This window comes from Podarcis bocagei (genome assembly GCF_964188305.1).
Source record: "Podarcis bocagei genome assembly, chromosome: 2".
Classification (NCBI taxonomy): Eukaryota; Metazoa; Chordata; class Lepidosauria; order Squamata; family Lacertidae; genus Podarcis; species Podarcis bocagei.
The window spans coordinates 117,617,769-117,643,023 of record NC_138126.1 but is presented as its reverse complement, the minus strand read 5'-3'; the positions used below and the strand labels follow the sequence as shown (position 1 = coordinate 117,643,023).

Genomic DNA, 25,255 nt, shown 5'->3' with positions numbered 1-25,255 from the left:
TGCAGAATGGTCCGTTTTGAATGGGGCTTCCTTTTTTTTAAAAGCCTACTCCTTATTTAAAAGGCCACTGTACCATAACATCTGGGCAGATGGCCCCTTGTTTCAGAGCATAAGAAACATATGAAGAGCCCAGCTGGATTGGACAAGAAGTCCTAGTCCAGAGGTCCTTTTCCATCCATGGCCAGCCAGAAGCTTCTGGGAAACTTACAAGGCAGCAGCCCATCCCTGGTATCAATGTCCCAAATTTTTGGTATTAATGAAGTGACATAACTGCAGCTGAACATGGAGGGCCTATTTAGCTGTCAGAGCTAATAGCTGTAATAGACGTCTCCTCTGTGCATTTGTCTAATAACTCTTCTCTTTCCTCACCCTGAGCTGTCTAAGCTATTTGCTGTTTCTACATCTTGTGCCAGCACAACCCATAAGTTAAAATGGGGCATTTTGTAGGCAGCAGCTGCCCGGGGTCAGGCTGATAGTCAGATCCATTCTACTTCCAGCAGTGGCCAAATCAAAATGGACCAGCAAGCTAAAAGAATGCTGTTCCTCCTGGCTTGTCTCTCTGGATGTTCATGGTCTCTGGAACAGAAGTCCACAGTTTTTGACTGGGCTTGGCAGCTGTTGTCTCAAGTAGTGGAGCTCAGCTTTCTGGCTTCCTGGTCTACGAAAGTAACATAAGCAATGCCCTTCTTTTTGCGATCATTTCTTGGCAAGGGGGTTTTAGCAAGCAAGAAGCAGCAGGCTGTGTGTGCACATGTTTGAAGCGATGGTTCTCTAGTGCAGTTCTCTATGTGCAAAATGTGCCATCTGGTGATGAATCTGGATTTCTGAGAATTGTAGTAAGTAATATTGTGGGTGGGGGTGGAGCCACATCTCTTCACCCAGCCTTAATGATCGTGAGGTCTCATGAAAAGCCGGCAATGTGAAGTCCCAAGGCCTGTCATAATTGCTGGTCTCGCTCTGCCTGCTCCCATGGGTTCCAGTTATATTCCTTCAGCCACGCAACTTCCCTGCTGCATCTTTCTCCCAATGCACAGCTCCATGCAAAAATATTTCAAATTACGATCCAGTGTGTGATGCAGAACACTGCACACAATTAATCACATTTATGCAAAGTAAGCAAAATGTACACATGCCTTGTCAAATTGGCTTGGTTTGAGATTTCGTGTTGGAGAACTGGGTTTATTTTATTTTGAGCAACATCTGAGTAGTTTTGCGGCTGGCCCTAGCCGTCTCTGAAAGTGGTATCTTTTATTTCTATCAGGCGCTGTGGGACAGATTCTGATCCCCTGGTCCTTGAACCACTAGGTCCACTGGTAGGAGGAGGAGCTTATTGCAGGCAGCTTGAGACTCTGGCATCATAACCTAGAAACCTCCTGGTCCTTGGAACTGGGTGACCCCAGTCAGCCAGCCCTGTACTGCTGGCTGATAAAAACTTCCCAGATCAGCTGCACTCTATGAATAAATGGACAACTCGTTCTAGGTAATGGTGGGATGGATTTGAAGGTGCAAAAGTCTAGGACCCCACTGAGCAGAAGAACCAGGAGGGTTCCCCAGTGCAGCAGAACTGACTTGTCAGAGTTTGCAATAAGTTTAGTACCATCCAAAACTGGGGTTGCCAACCTTTTGGAGCCCTCAGGCACCTTTGCAAACTGGAGAACTGTTGTGAGCAACACACACACACACACACACAAAACAACCAAGCACAGCCTGCATTCTGCAATATTGGCTACAATAGAATATTTCTTTTAAGTCTAATTTCCTCCCCCCCTTTTTTAAAAATTATTGATACAGCAAGAAAAAAGGGAAAAAAACACAAATACAAAATTACACACAGGAATAACCATAGACACATAATTTTCTTAACAAACAATAAAACATATATTGGTCTTAACACTAAAGGCCCAACCTCCCGTCTATTCCATATTCCATATTTCAATTTCATATTACTTATTGCCAGTACACACTTTGATCATAATTAAACTTTTTCTTAATATAGCTAATTTCTTAAATCTACCTTTCAACTATTACTGAAGTTCCTCGAATACTGCAACAGCATTCTTTCAAGTCTAATTTCAATGGGAGGAGGGCAGGTGGCCTTGTGGGCACCAGGGAGGGCCTCTGTGGGCACATGTACAATCACAGGGTGCATGTTGGCAACCTGTGGCCTAAAGAGAGGCCACCCCATAAGATCTTTTTTGTCCAGGATCTAAAGTTTCCCAGTTGTCCCACTGCCTCCAGGCTATTCCTCTGTGCCTGTCTGCTCCAGGAACTTCCCAGTCTTCTGGCATATCATTTATTTTTATTGACTACTATTTTATTATTTGTTAAATTTATGTACCGTCCTTCTTCAAGAGATCTCGGGGCAGTTCACAGAATAAGACACAAGATGAAACACAGTAAATAATTAAACCCAAACAACAAAACAATAACCCCCTCCCCTTTCCACAGCTGCATTTCAAAGGCTGTAGAATATTGATCAGCCAGAGGCCTGGTTGAAGAAGAACGTTTTATTTTTTAAAAGATGCGCTTAAGTTTTGAAACACAACAACACACAAGGGAAGTGGAGAGCAACAACTGTGCGGAGCACATTATTGCCGTTGGAATAAAATAAACAGAAGGTTCCCTATACTTTTGCAGACATGTTCATAAAACAGATTCCGCAAAGGGACATTTTGGATGTAAGAGCCAGATATCAATAAAGTAGCCTTGACATATCATTTATTTTTTAAAAAACCAACCCAAAACATTCACCGCTTTCCACAAAGAAAGAAAGAAATTACTTTTGCACACTGGTTAGCAGCAAGAAAAATAAGAACCACCACATTTCAGGGACATACCATGCTTAGTGAGCTTCAGCATCTGAGATGTTGGCACAGTCCTGAGTCTGGGTCTTCCAGGGATTGTGTGAGGATATCAATAGAAGCCAAATTATGTGTCATCATTCCCATAGGCTCCTTAAAGGTAAAGGGACCCCCTGACTATTAGTGACCGATTCTGGGCTTGCGGTGCTCATCTTACTTTATTGGCTGAGGGAACCAGCGTACAGCTTCCGGGTCATGTGGCCAGCATGACTAAGCCGCTTCTGGCGAACCAGAGCAGCACACGGAAACGGCGTTTACCTTCCCGCCGGAGCGGTACCTATTTATCTACTTGCACTTTGACGTGCTTTCGAACTGCTAGGTTGGCAGGAGCAGGGACTGAGCAACGGGAGCTCACTCTGTTGCGGGGATTCGAACTGCCGACCTTCTGATCGGCAAGTCCTAGGCTCTGTGGTTTAACCCACAGCACCACCATATAGGCTCCTTAGGCCAATCCATTTGCTACATTTGCAGATGTCACTGGCCCCAACCACTACCGAATTCCTCCGTTACATGCCCTACTGACATCGTAGTTGTCTATAAGGAAGCGGCTCATCCCATACCACAAAGGGGATGCTTGAATTCTCCCACAGATTTCATGTGCCAGAAATGAACCTGAACTCTGGGCAGATGCGCCCATGTTAGGGAAAGCGAAAGGTGTGAAATACTTAGAGTCTTCAGGCAGAGCAGTAGAGATGGGTGAATCTGTCAATTTTAGAATCTTATTTTTCCAGTCTTAAGTTTGGTTCTCCACATCTCTGCCTTAGTTTGCGCAAAAGTCTTCGCAAAAGTCAGTTAGCAGTCTCGTGCACTTTTCTCCAAATCGGCATCTTTTTGCAAGCCATTTTCCTAAAGATAACGTATCGTTTGCATGTTATCATGAATATATGCATTTTTATGCACACAGTCACCTGATGTATGCATCTTTGTAATAATATATTATATATATATACCCCACTGGGTTTCCCCAGCCACTCTGGGCGGTTTACAGCATATATAAAACATAGTAAAATATCAAACCTTAAAAACACATTTTGTTGTTGCTTCTCCTGGAGAACCACTACAAAAGTTGGAGAAGTATGAAGGTCAGAGGATGGCTGCATTTTGGTTCACAAACTGTTTCAAGAAGTGCAAATTGCCAAGCCAAATTTCTTTCTGATCCATATGCTGGGATTTAGTCGGTTTGCAATTAATAATAATTAAAAAAAAACCTAAGCCAAAATGACCCAAATTTTCCATCAGGCGCAGAAAATTCCACAACTGGCATAGATTTAAGCAAACATTCATATATTGTATTATAAAAAAGATCTAACTAAAAAAGAAAGAAAGCAAAGATATGTTTGGGGGAAGGAGAAAGAACCCCCCCCCCACATTTTTTGCCCTCATCTCTGTAGCACAAAATATTTGTTACTCATGTAAAAAAAAAAAAAACCCACCCAGATGTTATACCTTTGAAAGTTGCAGTTGCAGTTTTTAAAGAGAAAAGTAACAGCATAGTCTTGAGAATGCCAGACTGCTCTTGGAAGGAATTGAGACCCGTTGCATATTATCTCAGAGGTAACACGGTGCTTTAATTACACCATGCTTTAATTGCACATATGTCTGTGTGCTGCAAGCTTCTCACAGTCGATTGCCTGTAATGGCAATGTCCCAGAATACTTCAGACCCTACCCTTCCACGTTGCAGTGCTCCTAGACTGCCCTCCATCAGCTCCTCTCTTGCACAGGGACACCAGAGGGCATGGTGGCTCCCTGTGGACATAGCAAACAACCCAGCAAAACGGGGAGACTCGAATGGACCCATTTCTCCCCTTGGGACTGAGCTGTGTGTTTTCCTTCAGGTACGAAATCCCAGACACCCAAATGGCTGACGAGAAGCAGCTGGAGATCCTTCAGGAGAAGGCCAATTTCCGCAACTTCAAGCCGAAACCCTTCAACATGCGGGAATTCTCCGACCGAGCCGGCCACGACATCCAGGAAATGCTGCTTGCCTGCACGTTCCGTGGGACGCCGTGTGACCCCAGTGACTTCAAAGTGGTGAGTCGCCGTTTCTTGGATCCAGTCTCTGGAAAGCGAAAGGCTTTGACTGCTGTGAAACTGCTGGTAGACATGGCTTGGTGCTCATGTTGGGTGGGGAGAGAAAGTCTGTCCATGGCAGGTGAGATGAAACAGAGGCCAAAATCTGTCAAGAGTAAGAGAGTGTGTATATACCAGAAGCGTGTTATCTCTGATGGGCAGAGAGACACAAACCATGTACGAAGGACCGAAGTCAGTCAGGGCCTATAACAGATATCCTCGTTCTTCTAGGCAGAGCTGAGACCTTGCTGGAGTCTTGGGCTGTGTGCATTAAACCTGAGTTGATTGTATCTGTGGCAACTGTGTGGACATATTGATGCCTTGTGGTCGACATGGCTAAGACTTCTGAAGAGCGTGTTTGTGTGCTGATGCAGGGATTTCTGTCTTTGTGGATACCACAACAAGATTTAGAGATGCCTTGATTCTCCCCTCCCCAGTCCCAATAAGATGTGGGAGAAAAAGTCCTGTGGGGAAAACTGAGCATCGCTTGCCTTCTCTTCACTCGGCCTTGACATCGTAAGGCCTGTGCAGAGAGGCTCGTTGCTACGAAGGCCTCTCCTAGCTGTAGATTTGTATATCTCTTGATATGGAATGGGGTTTGCACCATGCCTGTCTGTTCACCATCTGAATTATTTTGATGCTCGGTGCTATTGGATTGTTGTGGTGACTCATGTGAGCTTTTAAGCGGATGGGCTTGCGTTGCGTGCGATGCTTTATCAGATCTGGAAGACGGCTACCGGGCGGAGGATCTCGCAATGTGCCTCGGATGCGATTGGGGAAAAACGGAAGGGCAGCCAGCCCGATTTGTGGCTTCTTTTGCGTCGGACTGACATGGCTTGTTTGCCTCAACCTAGAGGAAAGCAGCACAAAAACTATAGGGAGGCTTCTGTTGTCGTGAGTGTAGCCACCAAGTCACTTAAAACCTCCACCTCAAGATGGACAGTTGCAATAATGGCTCAAGCTCCCTAGCAAGGGAGTTTTGTTTTTAATGAGAGCAGGGGAAGAGGCAGAATTATGTGACTGCTAAAATATATTGCTACCCCCACAGGAGGACTACAGAGAGAAAAAATAAAGTCTGGAAGTGACAGGGATGTGGGTACCAGCATCCTCAAGCAGCATATTCAGCCCATTGATCATCCATTTGATCCAATCAGATGCACAAACTGGGTTAAGAGGAAGGGTTAGGATGCAAACCTTATAGCTTGTTGTTGTTTAGTCGTTTAGTAGTGTCCGACTCTTCGTGACTCCATGGACCAGAGCATGCCAGGTACTCCTGTCTTCCACTGCCTCCTGCAGTTTGGTCAAACTCATGCTGGTAGCTTCAAGAACACTATCCAACCATCTCGTCCTCTGTCATCCCCTTCTCCTTGTGCCCTCCATCTTTCCCAACATCAGGGTCTTTTCCAGGGAGTCTTCTCTTCTCATGAGGTGGCCAAAGTATTGGAGCCTCAGCTTCAGGATTTGTCCTTCCAGTGAGCACTCAGGGCTGATTTCCTTCAGAATGGAGAGGTTTGATCTTCTTGCAGTCCTTGGGACTCTCAAGAGTCTCCTCCAGCACCATAATTCAAAAGCATCAATTCTTCAGCGATCAGCCTTCTTTATGGTCCATATGGTCTATATGGTATAGCTAGGGGTGTCTAAACTCTGCACTAAAAGTAACCAATGGTTTATACTGGGTCGTAGCTCCATGGTGTGACATTTTTGTGCGGAAGGTCCCAGATTCAGTCACTGGCACCTTCAAGAAGGACAAGGAGAGACTCCAATCTTGAAACCCTGGAGAGCTACAGTACTTTCAGCAACTGTTGACAATACTGAGCTGGATGGGCTAACTCAGTAAGAGATGGCTGCACAGAATCTTAGAACTGTTGAGTTGGAAGGGACCATGAGGGACATCTAGTCTACCCCCCCAATGCAGGAATCCCCAATGTGGGGCTCGAACACACAACCCTGAGATTAAGTGTCTCATGATATTCCATTCCTAATTTCTGGCTGGTTGCAGGTGGGTTTTCCAGATAGCTTTTTGCCACCAAGGGCTTGCCTGGAATTCCACTTGCCATAATGGAGCTGGAAGTATCAAGTACAGTGGTACCTAGCAAGATGAAAATAATCCGTTCTGTGATTCTCTTCGTCTAGCGTTTTTTTCGTCTTGCGAAGCAAGCCCATTGAAGGTTTAGCGGATTAGCGCTATTAGCGGCTTTTAGCAGCTTTTAGCAGCTTATCTGCTGATCGGATCAGCTGATAAGCGGCTTAGCGGCTTAGAAAAAGGGGGGAGGGGGGGAAAACCAGCAGGAACTCGCAAGACATTTTTGTCTTGCGAAGCAAGCCCATAGGAAATTCGTTTTGCGAAGCACCTCCAAAATGGAAAACTCTTTCGTCTAGCGAGTTTTCCGTCTTGTGAGGCATTCATCTTGCGGGGCACCACTGTATGTAAATTGAACAAAGTTGTCTGCGTTTGTTTGTTTGTTTGTTTGTTTGGCAATAATTGTTTTGCAATGAGAGGGAGGGAGACTGGGCTTCAGGGCCAGCTCACCTGTGAGGCAAGCTGACACGACTGCCTCAGGCAGCAAGATCAACAGGGACAGCAGATCCCGATGTGGACCTTGTTCCCTCCCTTGTTCCTGATGTAGATCCTCAGTCACCCCTTCTTCCCTGGCAGGGAGGACGCCATTTTGTGGTTCACCTCAGGTGGCAAAATGTCTTGGGCCGCCGCTGCTGGGCTGTCAGTGTGTGTGGTACCTTTCAGGATTATATAGGCAACACCGTGGCATTGCTTTTTTTTAAGCAGGAACTCGCCGGAACTCAGGTGGGTGCTATTGCCATTCTAAGAGAATGAGAGAGGTGTTCATGGTGAGTTCTGGCACCTCTTTTTCTAGAAAATAGTACTGGGCAACAGATGGGTATCTGTTTATAGAGCTTATAGACTAAAACTTACAGATACAGTGGTACCTTGGTTCTAAAACTTAATACGTTCCATAAGTCCGTTCCAAAACCAAAGCATTCCAAAACCAAGGCAGACTTTCCCATAGAAAGTCATGCAAAACGAATTAATCCGTTCCAGACTTTTAAAAACAACCCCTAAAACAGCAATTTAACATGAATTTTACTATCTAACGAGCCCATTGATCCATAAAATGAAAGCAATTATCTATGTACTGTACTATAAAATAAATAAGACGGAATTGTAGATGATAAAAATTAAAAATAATTGTTTTTCTTACCTGCACTGATGGTAGTCATTGTTTGGATGGGGGACTTTTATCCATTTCCGCAGTCACACAATCAATCAATCAGTAGCTGAACTGGGTTCCACACAGTCACAAAAATTAATTGAAAAAGCCTCAAAAACAAAAACGCAAAATAAATAGCAAAAACAAAAGTGCCAAACTTAATCAGTTCTGGAAGTCCATTTGACTTCTGAAATGTTCAGAAACCAAAGCACGGCTTCTGATTGGTGCAGGCGCCCCAGAAACAATAGCTGACAGCCGCATTGGATGTTCAGCTTACAAAAAACGTTCGAAAACCGGAACTTACTTCCAGGTTTTTGGAGTTTGAGAACCAAGGCGTTTGAGAACCGAGGTAGTTGGAAACAATACAGGGAGGGAAAGAGAAACGTGAGCTGTTGTTACCTGAACCTTGTTTATAACTGGGAATGGAGATGAAGAGGATAAGTCAAAGGCCCGTGTGGGGGAAGTGGGGCTTGAGGAGGATGGATCTGAAGGAAAGGAGAGCGGTGGTGCCATGTACACATCACAGAGAGGCAGCTGCGCATGTAAGGAGCAGCAAGGGGGAACAGGCAGAGATCATTTGAGAGAGCGGGGAGAGACCTTCAGTAGGCTGAGAAGGTGAGAGAGCTGGAGGAGAGACGTAAAGAGAATATAAAGGAGCAGGAATATAAAGAGGGAAAACAAAAGAGGCAGAAGGGAGCAAGGTGGGGCAAGGCCACAGATCTCTTTAAATGTAAGGACAAGGACCCCAAAGGGGATGGGAAGCCAACAAAAGGCACCAAAAGGAACATCACATGCTCTGAGTGACAAGAGAGGTAAATATTTTTGACAGCAGAGGTTTGGAATAGAAGCGAGATGACGGAGGGAACGAGGAAGTCTGAAGTTGAGGTTGCCGCAACAGTCAAGGTGGGAGATGAGTACTTGGGCATGGACCAGAATTTGACCCGGGGCAGAGTAATATTTTTTTTTGGGGGGGGGGTGTTACATTGTGCAGGCACTGTCCTACCACTGGGGTGATGGATCTCCTTGCTGGCTTTGAAGATTTCCCCAGCAATCAAGCCTGCTTTTATTTCCCTAAGGGCTTCTTTAAAAAATAAAAATAAAAAAGGAAAAGACATGTATGATCTGTTGTCTCTTTCTGGTTATGGAGTGCTGAGTGCAGTCTTGATCTCTGCACTAATGTGGTGCAATTGCAGAAATGTGCCTTCTTCCTTGTGGCTTGAGGATTTAGATGCCCAGATTTAGGGAGAACATACCCTGAAGGAGCAAAAGTCTTCTGGGCTGGGGAGGTGGCACAGGGCAGAATACCACATCAGTTGGAGATTTACATGCAGAAAAGTGGACAAGAGATCTCATACTTTCAGCGTCCTGAGTGGTTAGATCACACTTGCTGTACAGCTGCTACCTCCAGCTTCTCCTGGCTATGCTTACATTCAACAGTAGCATGATGCTGGCTGTCTACAAAGCTGTGGGGCTGAGACTTTTTCATAATGAGTCTCTATGTTCAGCCATGGAAGGGCAGTTGGTGGCTAGCTTGGAGCTCCCAGCTTTCAAGGCAAGGGAAAGCCTTCTGCTTCGTATGGCAACACACCTATACTGAGACAGCATGGGACCAGCATATTTGGAGGACAATTTCTTCTAGGGTTGGGTGATAAATCGATTTGAAGTCTATACAGTGGTACCCTGGTTCTTGAACTTAATCTGTTCCGGGAGTCCGTTCGACTCCTGAAAGAGTTCGAAAACCAAGGCGCAGCTTCTGATTGGCTACAGGAGCTTCCTGCACTCAAGCGGAAGCCGTGTCAGACGTTCGGCTTCCAAAAAATGTTTACAAACCAGAACACTTACTTCCAGGTTTGCATCGTTCGGGAGCTAAGCCGTTCGAGTACCAAGGTACCAGTGTATTGTGATACTGGTTTCATAATTTTTGACCTGGCAATATATTGCAAATCATGATGTGTTCGGACTGGAATGGATTACGTTCAAAAATCGAGGTACCACTGTTTTGCGAATCATGATGAGTTTGTGTGTGTGTGTGTGTGCTCGTGCGCTATGCGGAAATCACAATGTGGGAGAAACCATGAAGGCAACCAATGCTTCTCTCGATTCTTGCAGCCCCTGTTAACTCTGCCTGCTCAGCTCTCCCTTCCTTCAGGAGGCAGCAAGTCCCAAGAGCAGGCGCCAGCAAAAATCACGATGCGGGGAAAACCGTGAAGCCAGCCAGTGCCTCTGCATAGTTCCATCCTTATTTCAGGCATTGTGATATATTGGTATATCGTGATGTTCAGGCTGGTGATAGATCGCAGTGTTGAAAACCAGATATCGCCTGCTCTAGCCTCTTCCCATTCAAATCCTGCTCCCGCTCTGCATTGCACATCAGAGACCCTGCAGTGCGTTCCATTCCTCTTCGGAGGCACATGTGGTTGGGATACAAGGCAGGGCCTTTTCAGTTGTGGCACCCAGGTTGTGGAACTCCCCCCTCTAGAAGGGCTCAGTTGGCCCCCACCCTGCTAAGACTCAGAGGAGAACTGTAGCTCAGTGGCAAAGCATTTGCTTTCCATGCGAAAGATCCCAGGGAGGGCTGGGAAGGACTCCTGCCCCAAACCCTGGAAGGTTTCTGCCATTCATTTCAGCAACAGTACAGAGCTAGATAAACCGATGTTCTGACTCTGTATCAGGCAGCTCCCTGCATTTTTTAAAAATTGCTTTTTGTTTCGGTTTGAAGTTTAATCTCCCTGTGTTGATTATGCTTTGTTTTGTTCTGCTCCTGGCTTTTATTCTGTTTAATTGATGTCATTGTGTGCCGTTTGCTTTGTCGCAAGCCGCTTTGAGGCACCGTTTTAAGGAGAAACGGCAAAATAAAAGAGCGATTGGAATGTCTTAGCCGAGAGGAAGAGCAGAACCAGAAGCTGTTGGTATCTATGGGGTCAGATCAGTAGGAGCAAGTGCCGCAAACGCCTTCCCCTAAACATGAGCCAGGATCTTTTGCAATTCTCTCTTAACCATTTCAGAGCAGGGAGAGAGCCCCGCTGAATAGGGATCAACGTTTTGGCTGCCTCCCCAAATTAAACCATTAGCTAATGCGACCGTAGGACAGAATGGAGAGGAGGAGATAGGATCAAGCAGACGTTTGTCCCTTTGCTGAGGAGCTGCATCTCCTAGCCATAGGTTCACATCTAAGCACACCCAGTTTATAAACCATGGTGCTCATTGTGCACACGTAAAACCCTCCCAGGAAAGCAGCAATCGTATTGATCATCCATGGAGCTAAATGCTTTCCTTCCAGTCCTCCAAACAGCTGACAGGCCCTGTGGCTGCTTTTCTAGGGGGAGGAACGCCAAGTGTGCAGCCCTGACAGCAAGATCGGGGGAGAAACTGAATGCACGGCACCCATTTGTACAGGAATCCACAAGACGGGGGACGACGCCTGGTCCGTAATCCCAATTACCAGCTTTCCTGGGAGAAGGAGATGCGTTCCCCTTGAGAGGTTCCTCAAACTGGAAGTCGTTCCAGTTGGCCACCAGAAAACATTCTGCACATTCTCTGAAGCACCCGGCCTTAAGCATATTATGATTTCACATATTCTATGCCAGTGCTTAGACTTTCAGAACAAGTTCCAGGGCTGTCTTTTGAAACTCAGCCCTGATCGAAACAAGCTGTATTAGCTCTTGGCTGTTCCTCCAGATTCTGATGTTTTGAAAAATCCTGAGCCACACCCGAGTGTATCACTCAGTGCATCATGATATTTGTGTATTATGTTTTTTATGTTGTGATTTTTATCCTGTGAACTGCCCTAAGACCTGTGGGTATAGAGCGGTATACAAATTTTAATAATAATATTGAGAAGGAGGAATGCCCACACTTCGCCAGCAGGTCCCGGGACCGGATACAACAATTTAAAATTCAGAGCTAGAAACAGTTAAAACAGATTACAGATGGTGGCTGATGGATTGAGGTTGAATTCTGACAAGAAGTACTGCTTTGGGAGGGACTCCCTGGTCTTGAATGGGGTAACTGTGCCCCTGAAGGACCAGGTGCGCAGCCTGGGAGTCATTTTGGACTCATAGCTTTCCATAGAGGTGCAGAACAATTCTGTGTCCAGGGCAGCTGTCTACCAGCTCCATCTGGTAAGCAGGCTGAGACCCTACCTGCCCATAGACTGTCTTTCCAGAGTGGTGCATGCTTGCCACAGCTGCATGTGGAGGAGCGGAGATGCGAACCCAGTTCCCCAGATTACGAGTCCTGCTTGGCAGGGGGTTGGACTCGATGGCCCTTGTGGTCTCTTCCAACTCTAAGATTCTATGATTCTACGATTCTATGATTCTATTCTATGAGTCTACCGCTCTCAACCACTACACCACACTGGCTCTCTTGAGGCCAGCCCCCGCCAGCTACACTCCCAGGCCCAGAGCATCGCCAAGCATTTTGGAGCCAAACTAGTTAACCAAGGTGCTTGGCACCTGCTGAAGGGGGAGTCGGGCTCATCCTTCTGCAGTGGAGCATAGCAGCACAAACATCTCAAGGCAACGCGGAAAGAGCTTTATCTCCCGTTGCAGAGGCTGGGCACTAAGGCATATCAATTGCTTGGCTGCTACTTCTGGCCAGAGGGCGGGGAGAAAACTTACTGGCGACTTGCTTCTCTTCCATGCATCAAATCTCTTCCTATCTCTGTCCTTTTATCTGCCCTGTCCAGCACTCCAATCTTGGCTCGCAGTCTCCACCGCCACCATGCTTCTCTCAGTGTCTGGTGTTTGTGACCTTTTCTATATACCATTCCTCCCCACCCCTTTTGCATACCCTCCACCATTTCACCAATGAAAACAACAGCATCCTATTCCAGCATCAGCAGCATCATTTTATTATTTATACCCCACCCATCTGACTGGGTTGCCCCAGCCACTCTGGGCAGCTTCCAACGTATATAAAAACATAATGAAACATTTAAAAAAAAAACCCTTCCCTATACAGGGCTGCCTTCAGATGTCTTCTGAAGGTTGTGTAGTTACTTATCTCCTTGGCTCAGGGCTTGCGTAACTCCATACCCTCTCTGATGAAAATAGGGACGTCCTAAGGAAAAGCGGGACATTCCGGGATCAGATCAGAAACCGGGATGGCTTCTGTAAATCCGGGACTGTCCCTGGAAAATAGGGACACTCGGAGGGTCTGCTTTCCCTGGAAATGTGCTCTAATGATAGGCAGGGCTCCTTGCAAAAGGCCTGCAAAGGCAGCAGAGATATTGGGGGGGGGGGGAGAAGCGCAGCACAACAGGGCTCCCCTCTTTTTCATCTCCGCCGCCTCCTTCTCCCAGAGTGGTGCTATAATGAGATGTCATCCCCTGAAAATCCAGCCAGAGTGAGCGAGACAAACGACAAGACAGAGAAACATAAATAGACACGCAGGCGCTTGGCGTATCAGTGGAATACAATTTCCAGTCTCTCGCTGGCGCTTTGTCACCCGCCGCCTCCGTTCCCCTCACCCGGTGCACCCTCGTCCCTCCCTGGGCCGGCGTTTGTTTCGTGCCGCCGCCGACACATGAGAGCCGGCGCACGATAGGCTCGGTGTTGCTCTCTGTCTCGCTAGGTTCAGCTGGAAAATTATATGGTAACGGTGCTGCGCTGCAGGAAAGTTGGCTGATAAACGCCACGGAGAGAGATGGTGTCGCTTACAAGAGATCAGTCCTCTCCGCTGCTCCAGGTAGGAGGCACAGCGTCGCCTCTTCCCTTCTGCTTTGTGGTCCTCATTGTTTCCCGCGAACACACACACACACAAGCGGAGGCATGCAACAGAGTACAACCAGCCACCTCTCTCTGTGATCAGTGCTCAAACTGCAAACAAATCTGGCAGAGACACAACTGCAAAGCATTCGCAGCCGATGTGAGATGCAACACTTCTGGATCAAAGGACTAGCTTCCTGTGTCTTTGGTGGTTGGGCTCAGGTGTACAGTGAGCCAGGCACAGTTTGTTTGTGTGTGGGGTTTTTTAAGGAGATAGGAAGATGAATAAAGCCCATCCGGGCTCCTCGTATAAATCCTAGTTGGTATTAAAGGGAAAGGGTAAAGGGACCCCTGGCCATTAGGTCCAGTCGTGACCGACTCTGGGGTTGCGGCGCTCATCTTGCTTTATTGGCCAAGGGAGCCGGCGTACAGCTTCCGGGCCATGTGGCCAGCATGACTAAGCCGCTTCTGGCAAACCAGAGCAGCACACGGAAATGCCGTTTACCTTCCCGCCGAAGTGGTACCTATTTATCTACTTGCACTTTGACGTGCTTTTGAACTGCTAGGTTGGCAGGAGCAGGGACCGAGCAACGGGAGCTCACCCCGTCATGGGGATTCGAACCGCCGACCTTCTGATCGGCAAGTCCTAGGCTCTGTGGTTTAACCCACAGCGCCACCCTCCCAATTGTTTTTCTTTTTAAAAAAATCTGTTAGTACGGCAATCCTGTGTGGGTCTATTGGGTTCAAGTGCAGAGCGTCTTGCTCCCAAGTAAGCGTGCCTAGGATCGCAGCTCCAATCTGCATACATTTGCATACGAGGGGGACGGGAAACACTTGTTCCAGTTCAGTGGTGAAGCAACACACTTTGCGTACAAAAGGTTCAGGGTTCAACTCCTGGCATCTCTAGGTAGGGCTGGGAGAGGCTCGCTGCCTGAAACCCTGGAAAGGGCCATCTAGTCCAACCCACTGCAATGCATGGATCAATTGGTCTGACTTAGTAGAAGGCTGTTTCCTATGTTCTGAAGGTGGGGGGGGGTACTTATTTTTCCAGATCAAGGGATGGCAACCTTTTTGACCCTAAAAGCCACATGTTGTGGTGGTTGGGTGGTCAGGTATTGGTAGGTGTGGCTGGAGCTGTCAGTAGGTGGGACATGATGTCAGGAGCCAGTCAGTAGTAGGTCAGAAATAAACCACCCAGTGTCAGTGAAGTTAACTCTATATCCAAAGAAACCAAAGCAGTGCAAGCCTAGTGATCACTGCAACTCTGCCCTGTGGGTTTTGCCCCAATGAGGACTGAAGGTCCCTGCCTTCCCACCGCTTTCTAAGGTTCCTCCCCAGTTCCTTTCCCAGCAGCCTAAGGCTCCATCATCTTGTCTCTTCTTGCTCTGCCATCTTCGTACCTCTGTGGGTTCTGGGCGACCAGCGGGGAGGGGAGCTGGACGCAGCAGGAGTGAGAGAACCCCTGGGTTTTTCAGCAGCCTGCCTCATCTCTGCCTCTTGACTTCCCCTGTCCTCCAGCCTCCACTTCTGCCCCTGATTCTAGGCTGCTCTCTGCCACAGCCTCTTCCTGCTCACTAAACCCGGTTGCCTCTTCAGCTTCCTCCTCCTCTCAGACCACTCCTTCTTCCTCTGACCACTCGTTGGTCCACCACCAATTCCCAGGCTCTGAGCCTTTCCCCCCTGGGGGTTCCTTAGGGGGTTCTCCTGAGCGTTCCCCAGCCACCACCACCTATGTCTCAGCGAGTATTGCCTTCCATGAGACACTCTCCCTTCTTTCTCTCTTTAACAGGAGGGGGTGCCTCTTCTGATATGGTGTTTGCCATCTTTCGTTGTTTTCTATTTTTTTAATATAAAGACTTGTGCAGTGGAACCTTGGTTCTCAAACGACTCAGTTGACGAACAAATCGGCTCTCGAAAGCCGAAAACCCTGGTTTGTTCTGGTTTGTGAACGTTTTTCGGAAGCCGAACATCCAACGCAGCTTCTGCTTGAGTGCAGGGAGCTCCTGCAGCCAATTGAAAGCAACGCCTTGGTTTTTGAACGGTTTCGGGAGTCGAACAGACATCTGGAATGGATTGAGTTTGAGAACCAAGGTATCACTGTACAGTGGTACCTCGGGTTAAGTACTTAATTCATTCCAGAGGTCCATACTTAACCTGAAACTGTTCTTAACCTGAAGCACCACTTTAGCTAATGGGGCCTCCCGCTGCCGCCGCGCCGCTGGAGCACAATTTCTGTTCTCATCCTGAAGCAAAGTTCTTAACCTGAAGCACTATTTCTGGGTTAGTGGAGTCTGTAACCTGAAGCGGATGTAACCCGAGGTACCACTGTATTTGAAATCTCTGTGTGTGTGTTTGTAAAATCACCTGCCTTGGTTAATCAGGAGACATTTTTAGCCATCTCTCAAAACATTCACAATTGATGGATTTTATCATTTCGGTAAGCAGCCGCATCAGATTCTAACTTGTTATCGTCTTGTGCTCGGAGATTAAGTCCTAAAAAGAAAAGAAACCCAGAGAGCTGCTGTGGAGGCAGCCCCCTGGAGCCCGTGACTGCAAACTGGACCTGTGACTAAGCCCTGGGGAACACTGGCTCAAATTAAGCCTGGGGGATAAAGCAGTGGTTCCAGCATCAGCAAATGCTTGTCTTGCTACTGCGAGACCATTTCAATTGCGGACGGAGGCTCCAGTCTTTATCAGCTACAGCGAGGTAGGCAAAGGCTCGAAGGGCTGGCAGCACCCTCTCCAGCCAAAGGAAAACAATAGCTACAATTCGATCCCGAAACGGCTGCCTTGATGGAGCCTCTTCCTGTTGCTTCACAATTTACATAACAGCTGGATTCTATCAGCAGGGCTGGACCTGCTATTAGGCAGAGTGAACTGACTGCCTCCAATCGCAGATTCTGGGGGATATGGGGCAGGGAGAGGAGAAATAGGGCCACGTCTTAAAGGGCAGCGCTGTGTGGCCTGCCCTTTGCCTCTGATGCTAACTACCCTCGGTTGGGGTAAAGGATGCTCTCGCTATCCTATTTCACTGGGACGGAAAGAAGATGCAGTTGGCAGTCCTTTCCGGTTTTGTTGTTTAGTCATTTAGTCGTGTCCGACTCTTCGTGACCCCATGGACCAGAGCACGCCAGGCCCTCCTGTCTTCCACTGCCTCTCGCAGTTTGGTCAGACTCATATTTGTAGCTTCGAGAACACTGTCCAACCATCTCGTCCTCTGCCGTCCCCTTCTCCTTGTGCCCTCAATCTTTCCCAACATCAGGGTCTTTTCCAGGGAGTCTTCTCTTCTCATGAAGACTTCTACCGGACTCTTCTCCAGTCCGGTAGGCTTTAAATAATCTTTGCCTCGGGCAGGAGAAAAGTCTAGGGCCAGGCCTGTCTATGAGTATCCCGCTCAATGTTTGCAGCGATAAACCCGTGATGTTTGAAAGGAAAATGCATCTTGCCAAATATACAGGAACAACTGTGTCATAAAGCCCCTTTAGCAGTGTTTGGTGGGGTCACAGGGGCAGTTTCCCTGGGCGCAAAATTATTAGGAGCGCAACATTTCAAAATAGCATACCCTTCCCCTCTGCCTGTGCCTCTCTGGAGAGAAAGGGGGGGCCTCAAATCCCACCCTCCCTGGTCCCACAATTGCACTCCCGCGATCTCTTTCCCCTCCTAAATCCTTTGCTTCTTCCATCAGGTGAAGGGTACTGTCAGAGCTGCTTCAAGATCCTAGCTCACAGAGGATCACGCTAGCCAGCGGTCATTAAGTAAAAGTCTTTATTGAGTTACAGTTTCCATTCCCAAGCTGCTGCGTGCAACTCTACGTCTAATGGCTAGATCGGCGAAGCTCCGTCTGAGTCTCCGCCCCTTGTGCACCAACTTAATATCCTAGCCCTGCTCCACCTTTTCCGCCTGACTGCTCTCCTCTGGGTCCCTCTGCCCCCCGGGGTCTCTTCCTTCCGGGATTCTTCTGACGCCGACCCCCCGGAACTCCCTGTCTCCTTGCGCCGGGCTTTAGGACCTGGCTCCCTTTCCTGGCTGCCTACTGCGTCACTTTCCTGTGCATTTGAACTTGGCGCGCGCGCCCAACCTTCCACTTTCCGTCTGACCGTTTCTTCGCTCCCCGATGGAGGTGTGGCCACTCCTGACTCGTGCCCTCCCCCCTGTTGCGAGCTGCCAGCGCTTGATCTCTGGCGCTCTTCCTCTTCCCTGCTCTCTGGCTGTGACGCTGGTCCCGATTTCCAACTGCTCTCCTCGGAGTCCCCTCTGGCCCTATCTTCCTGGGGTGTCCCCCTAGGCTCCCCCCTTGCCCTGACCACTGGTGCTCCTTTCTGTGAATCTTCTGATTCACTGGAAAGACTCGGAGATCTCGGGTCGTCGTCATCACTCATCTTTTCTTCTGCCTCCTCCCCCTCGCTCTCTGTTTCCTCCCTTGCCCTTGCCTCTGCTCCTGAACCCCTGACATCCATCCCCCCCTCGAAGCCCCCCGTTCCCCCCTCCCCTCCTTCCGGTGCGGGAACTGGGTGCTGCTGTGTCAGAGGGACGAACGTCGGATACAGTTCGCTTCCCGTGGCGGGCCTCCATCTGAAGTCTCCCGGTTCTGCCTCCCTGCTCTCGTTGACGACGGTCACCTCCGCTTCCATCTCTGTGCCGCCGTGCTCGAAACCAGGGTCGTCCCCGAAAACGTCCATGTCCGTCTCTCCCTCACTTCCTCCTGGCGGCGTTGCTCGTCCTGGACCTTCCAGCCACTTCTTGCGCCACTGCTCCTCTGGTCTATCGTCCCACCAATACGAGGGTTCTGAGGCAGATCCCGAGGGTGACCCCTCCGGGGAACGGGCGTCTCGTATCGGGTCCTCGTCCGAGTCGAACCCCCGGAACGTGCTGGCAGAAAGCGTTGGCGTGAAAAGCCAGTCGTCGAAAAAGTCTGCTGGCATTGGTCTATGTGGGAAGAGGGCATGAAACTCGTCTTTGAGCAGATGTTCGTCCAAGGCGTAGCCCGGCACCCAGCTGTTCGCACTGGCCGGGGTGCCCTCCTTGGCGAGAAGGTATTCTACCCCTTCTTCCCCCCATCTGGAGTCCAAAATCTCCGTGACTTCGTTGATGCGTTCCTTCTGTGCCACTCCCGCGTGCCCGGTTCCTTCTCTGAGCGGACTCGGTGCCGTTCCGGGTTCCTGAAACCTGTGCGGTGCCTTGTAGGGAGTGAGCACCGATCTGTGGAACACCGGATGCATTCTGGAACCCTCCGGAAGCGCCAGCCTGAAAGCCACCGGGTTGACCTGCTCTTCGACTTGGTAGGGCCCCAGTTGCTTATGCCCCAGCTTCTTCTTGGCCAACGACCTGGCCGGCACTGCGTGGGCTGCTAACCAGACCCAGTCTCCCACATGGATCTCTTCGCCAACCCTTCTGTGTTTGTCCGCTTGCACCTTGTATGCATGTTTGGCCAGCTCCAGGTGTCGCCGCAGCTGATCGTGGACCTCCTGCAACTCCGACGCGAACGCATCTGCTGTCTGCGGCTCCCCCTCCCCCATCCTTTCCAGTCCCGGGAAGGTTCTGGGGTGCCTCCCGTTGTTAGCGAAGAACGGCGTGACCCCCGTGGACACGTGCTTCGTGTTGTTGTAGGCAAACTCGGCGAGCGGCAGGTAATCCACCCACGTCGCAGGCTGTTGATTCGCATAACATCTCAGGTACTGCTGCATGATGGCATTGACCCGCTCCGCCTGCCCGTTGGTCTGCGGGTGTCTCGCCGACGCCAGGTTGATCTTGACGTTCAGGAAGCCCATCAGCTTCTGCCAGAAATTCGAGATGAACTGTCGCCCCCGGTCGGACAGAATAGACCGTGGCAGACCGTGAACCTTGAACACGTGGTCTATGAACAGTTTGGCGGTTTGCTCCGCCGTGGCCACCTTGGCACACGGAATGAAATGTGCCATCTTGGAGAACAAGTCCACCACCACCAGCACGGCCGTCTTGCCCCTCGAGCTGGGCAGATCCGTGACAAAGTCCAGGGCCACTCTCTCCCATGGTTCGACCGGAGTTTGCAGCGGTTCCAACAGTCCGGCCGGCGGTTTGTGCACCGGTTTGGCCCTCTGGCAGGCGTCACACCTCGCCACGTAGTCCGCGACCTCCCCTCTCATTCCGGGCCACCAGAAGTCCCTGGCGACTAATTCCACCGTCTTCTCCTTGCCAAAGTGCCCGGCAGTGGGCGCGTCGTGCAGCTGCTGCAGTACCTTGGCGCGAAGTTCGTCTCCCGGCACGTAGATGGCCCCTTTACGAATGAGCAATCCATCTCTCAGCTGGAACTCGTCGGTCGCTGCCGTGCCCCTGTGCACCTCTGCCATCTTCGCTTGTGCGAAGGAGTCATCCTGCAACGCTCGCCGCACCGCCTCCAGGTCCACTGTTGCCGCAGCGCACGCCCACACTGTTGGTGCGAAGATGTGCATGGCGGCCGCTGGCTTGGCGTCCTCCAGATATTGTGGCTTACGAGAGAGAGCGTCCGCCATGATGTTGGTGTCCCCCGGGACATACTCTATTCGGAAGTTGAAGTTCGCAAAGAACTCAGCCCAACGTATCTGCCTTTGGTTCAGGAACTGTGCCGTGCGCCAGTGCTCCAGATTCTTGTGGTCCGTGCAGACCTGCACCGTGTGCTTGGCGCCGATCAGGAAGTGTCTCCATGCTTTGAATGCTGCATGAATGGCCAGCAACTCCCTGTCCCAGATGGTGTAGTTCTTTTCGGACTTGCTGAGCTTCCTGGAGTAAAACGCTCCCGGCCGCCAAACCCCCTGCGGGTCTTTCTGCAGCAGGACTGCTCCCACGGCTCTGTCCGAGGCGTCTGTCTCCACCCTCATCGGCCTGCTGGGGTCGACATGCAGCAGCTGCTCTTCCGACGCGAAGAGACGCTTGAGTGCCTGAAAGGACTGCTCCGCCTGCTCTGTCCAGATGAACTTCTTTTTCTTGGAGCTAAGCGTGTCCGTGATGGCCGCTGTCTGCATAGCGAAGCCTTTGATAAACTTGCGATAGAAGTTCGCGAAGCCGACAAACCGTTGGACCTCCTTCCGGTTGCGTGGGCTCTTCCAGTCCAACACCGCTCGAACCTTGGCGCTGTCCATGGCGAGCCCCTTGTCAGACAATTTGTAGCCCAGAAAATCCACCTCCGTCACGTCGAATTGGCACTTCTCCAGCTTGGCGTAGAGCCTATGCTGCTGTAGCCTGCTTAGCACTTCTTTGACGTGTCTGTCATGCTCCTGCTGCGATTCCGAAAAGATCAGGATGTCATCTAAGAAACAGACGCACGTCTTGTAGAGGAGCCCTGCTAACACGTGATGCATGAACGCTTGAAAAACGTGGGAGCCATTTTGCAATCCAAAAGGCATAACTCTATATTCGTAGGTGCCCAGAGGCGTGAACATGGCCGTCTTCCACTCATCCCCTTCCCGCATGCGAATGAGGTTGTACGCCCCTCGCAGGTCTAACTTGGTGAACACGCTGCCCTTCCGTACCTTTGCGAGGAGGTCGTCGATTCGGGGCATGGGGAAGTCCGATGGCTTGGTCACACTGTTTAAGATGCGATAGTCCACCACAAGTCTTTTTTGGGGCGTGTCCCGCTTCTTAACAAAGAATACAGGACTGCCCCCCGCTGCCTTGGACTCCCGGATGAAACCGCGCTCCAAATTATGATCTATGAACTCTTTGAGTTCCTGCAGTTCGTCCTCAGACATGGAATACAGCTTCCCTTTAGGCAGCGCCGCCCCCGGCAGCAGGTCAATTTTGCAGTCATATGGTCTGTGGGGGGGGGTAGCCTGTCTGCCTCCTTCTCGCAGAAAACCTCCAAAAATTCTGCGTACTTGTGGGGAATCGCTTGCAGCGTGCCTAGCAGCAGCTGTGACTCCTCTTCCTCTCCTTCCTGCCGGGGAACGATGCAGTGTTCAGCACAAAAGGAAGAGCCGAAGGTCAGCTGCCTCTGGTACCAAGCCAGCGTTGGGCTGTGCTTGTCCAGCCAACGCATGCCCAATACAATGGGCGTGTCCGATAGTTGAGTGACGTTGAAGCTGATGATTTCCTTGTGATTCCCAAGGCGCATCACCATTGGTGGCGTCTGCTTCACCACTTGCCCCCCTAGCAGCTCCCTGCCATCCACCGTGACCACCTGCAGGGGCAGCGTGGCCGGCAGCAACTGTATAGCGTGCCGGTCTACAAAGTCCTGCCCTATAAAGTCCGCATTGCTTCCCGAGTCCATGGTGATTCCATTGGGCAGCTGGAGCGATGCGGTGAGCCTCACTACTGGTTTGGGCGGGAGGGGGTCCATGGGCTGTGAAATTTCCGGGGACTTCTTCACTGACACGTCTGGCTGGGCCCCATTGCCTCTTCCTCCAGCCAGACATCGTCGTTTCCCTGCTGTGGTCCTCCTTGTTGCGTTGCTGCAGTTACCATTGCTGAGGCTGCAGTGTGCTTGTGGAGCCTCCGGGGACACTCTTTCGCCATATGCCCTGGATCCTCACAGATGTAACACTTCCTGTTCCCTCTAGGAGGCTTCGCTTTCACTGTTGTCGGTGCTAGGGCTCTGGCTGCTGATTGAGCCCTTGCACTTCCAACCTCCATAGGTTCCACCCCTCCTCCTTGTGGAGGCGTGGATTGCGCACGCGCTGCTTCTCTGGGAAGGAAGGAGGAGCCCCTGGCTGGTTCGCGCCCTCCACGCCCTTCGTCCCTGCTCCACGGACGTTCTTCCAGCCGCACCCCCACGGCTAGCGCCCTCTGAACGATCTCCTGCGTGGTCCGGGGTCTCTCCCCCCTCGCAATTTCATCTTTAACAGAGCCGTGCAATCCCTCCCAAAACAGGTCTCTTACAGGAGCCGAATCCCTGTCCCATTCCAGAGCACTGACCAAAGCGAAAAAGCGGGCATGGTACTGCCTTACGCTGGCCCTCCCTTGTTTCAGTCCATGCATCCGCTGCCGAGCAAGATCCACGTCAATGCTTGATAAGAAACACCCATCCATCGCTTTAATAAAGGCATCCGCATTTTGGAGCGCCGGATCCTTATCCCTCCACAAATTGCGCAGCCATGCTTTAGCTTCCCCATGCAAATGGGACATGATGAACCCCACCTTCTCTTGCTCATCTCTAAAGTCTTTTTTCAGCAGTTCCAGTGCGCACATTACATCTGCTCTAAAGTTGGGGTACTGCTGCAGGTTCCCATCGAAGTGAGAGACCAGACCGCCTGTTCGTCTCGCCAACCCAATTCCCTCCTGTTTGGGTGTCAGTTGCCCGTGCTTCGTAAGCATGTCCAACCTGACCTGGAGATCCCTGCAGGCGGCAGCTGCCTCCTCCTCTCTCTTCCTGGATGCGAGAGCCTCGGCATTCAGTTGTGACACTGCTTTTCTGAGTTCCTCTATCTGCTGCTCAGCCGTCATGTTGTCTGCCGTTCGTGAGCTAGCTAGTGGGCACCTGCTTCTCTCCTCTCCTCGAGGCTGTAGATGCCCACAATTATGAGACGGAGCTTACTGTCAGAGCTGCTTCAAGATCCTAGCTCACAGAGGATCACGCTAGCCAGCGGTCATTAAGTAAAAGTCTTTATTGAGTTACAGTTTCCATTCCCAAGCTGCTGCGTGCAACTCTACGTCTAATGGCTAGATCGGCGAAGCTCCGTCTGAGTCTCCGCCCCTTGTGCACCAACTTAATATCCTAGCCCTGCTCCACCTTTTCCGCCTGACTGCTCTCCTCTGGGTCCCTCTGCCCCCCGGGGTCTCTTCCTTCCGGGATTCTTCTGACGCCGACCCCCCGGAACTCCCTGTCTCCTTGCGCCGGGCTTTAGGACCTGGCTCCCTTTCCTGGCTGCCTACTGCGTCACTTTCCTGTGCATTTGAACTTGGCGCGCGCGCCCAACCTTCCACTTTCCGTCTGACCGTTTCTTCGCTCCCCGATGGAGGTGTGGCCACTCCTGACTCGTGCCCTCCCCCCTGTTGCGAGCTGCCAGCGCTTGATCTCTGGCGCTCTTCCTCTTCCCTGCTCTCTGGCTGTGACGCTGGTCCCGATTTCCAACTGCTCTCCTCGGAGTCCCCTCTGGCCCTATCTTCCTGGGGTGTCCCCCTAGGCTCCCCCCTTGCCCTGACCACTGGTGCTCCTTTCTGTGAATCTTCTGATTCACTGGAAAGACTCGGAGATCTCGGGTCGTCGTCATCACTCATCTTTTCTTCTGCCTCCTCCCCCTCGCTCTCTGTTTCCTCCCTTGCCCTTGCCTCTGCTCCTGAACCCCTGACAGGTACGTATTTTGTTCTGCTGTTTATATTAATGTTGTTGTTGTTGTTTTGGCCGGTGGCTGCGATCCACATTGAACTGAAGATGGAAAGGGAGAAATGGGTGGTAGGGACTGATCAAGAAGGTGGGGGGGCGGCAGTTGCCATGCCAGTGCTGTCACAGGTTAGAGGGCGCAATTCTTGTCCTGCCCCAGGCACTGGCAACCCACGCTAGGCCACTGCCCTTGAGTCCAGCATTCTGTTTACTTCCAGTCACCTGTGAGAAGCTTCTGGGAAGTTTCTAAGCAGGATATGAAGGCATTAGCTGCCCCAACCTGCACCTGGAGGTTTTATTTAACAGTTCATCTTTAAAGGCATTGTCAGGGAACTGCCATCAGCTCAGAGGCGAGAGGTGGAAGGGCAGTTGCGTTACACGGAGCCTCTGAAGATCCTGCGAAGCAGCTCTTCCTCCGGCGAGGAGGGAAGCCCCGCCTCCAGTGGGGAAGGGATGCAGGGCTCGGAAGATGCTAGAGAGAGTCGCAACACCGGGCCTGAGCAAAGCGGGGGGGGGAGGCAGGTCCCCCTTTGCCCACGCCCTCTCTGCGCAGTTGGTTTATGCGCAAAGAGGGGAGGCGTAGGATGGGGGTCAAAAGACTGCTATGCTGGGGAAAGTTTAAGGACTGCCCACTCCCAGATTCTGCTAGCGACTGAGCAGACATGGACTTCAGACGACGCTCTGCACTGTAAATGTTTTGTACAGATAATAAAGCCCTGAAAAGACCAGTGGGAGTCTTGCCTGTTTGCTCTCGAGCAACCACGCCAGCACACACACATAACGGGCATGTTTTATTTTAAAAAAATCTAAAGAAAACATAAATAAATGCAAACAACGAGGAAAAGAAATTTTTGAACTGCTTTTTGTGAAACATTCGCCTCTTTAAAGGCCCACAGATTTATTTCCACCTTTAAAGTTGTTTGCTACAGCAGACTTACTAGGGGAAACTAGAAATATGGAACCACTGGAAGCATGAAGTGGCACAAGTTGAGAGTTCTAATCTCTCTTTATATAAACAGTGGAAAGGTTTGGGGAACATTTAAAGGGGCTTCTCAGCAGTGATGGGAAGTGGTGTTGGGGTTAGCAGCTGTGACGCGGTGACGAGGCAGTCTGGGTT

At 50.3% G+C, this 25,255-nt stretch overlaps 1 protein-coding gene across 3 annotated transcripts in view; it reads left to right on the top strand.

Annotated features, from left to right (window-relative positions):
• ASIC1 (acid sensing ion channel subunit 1) overlaps positions 1-25,255 on the top strand; it is a 222,981-nt gene that overhangs the window by 2,787 nt on the left and 194,939 nt on the right. For all 3 annotated transcript variants that reach the window (XM_081181421.1, XM_081181419.1, XM_081181420.1), the window contains one exon: positions 4,699-4,894. In XM_081181421.1, the coding sequence (XP_081037547.1) occupies positions 4,699-4,894 (196 nt within the window). The remainder of the gene's footprint in view (positions 1-4,698; positions 4,895-25,255) is intronic.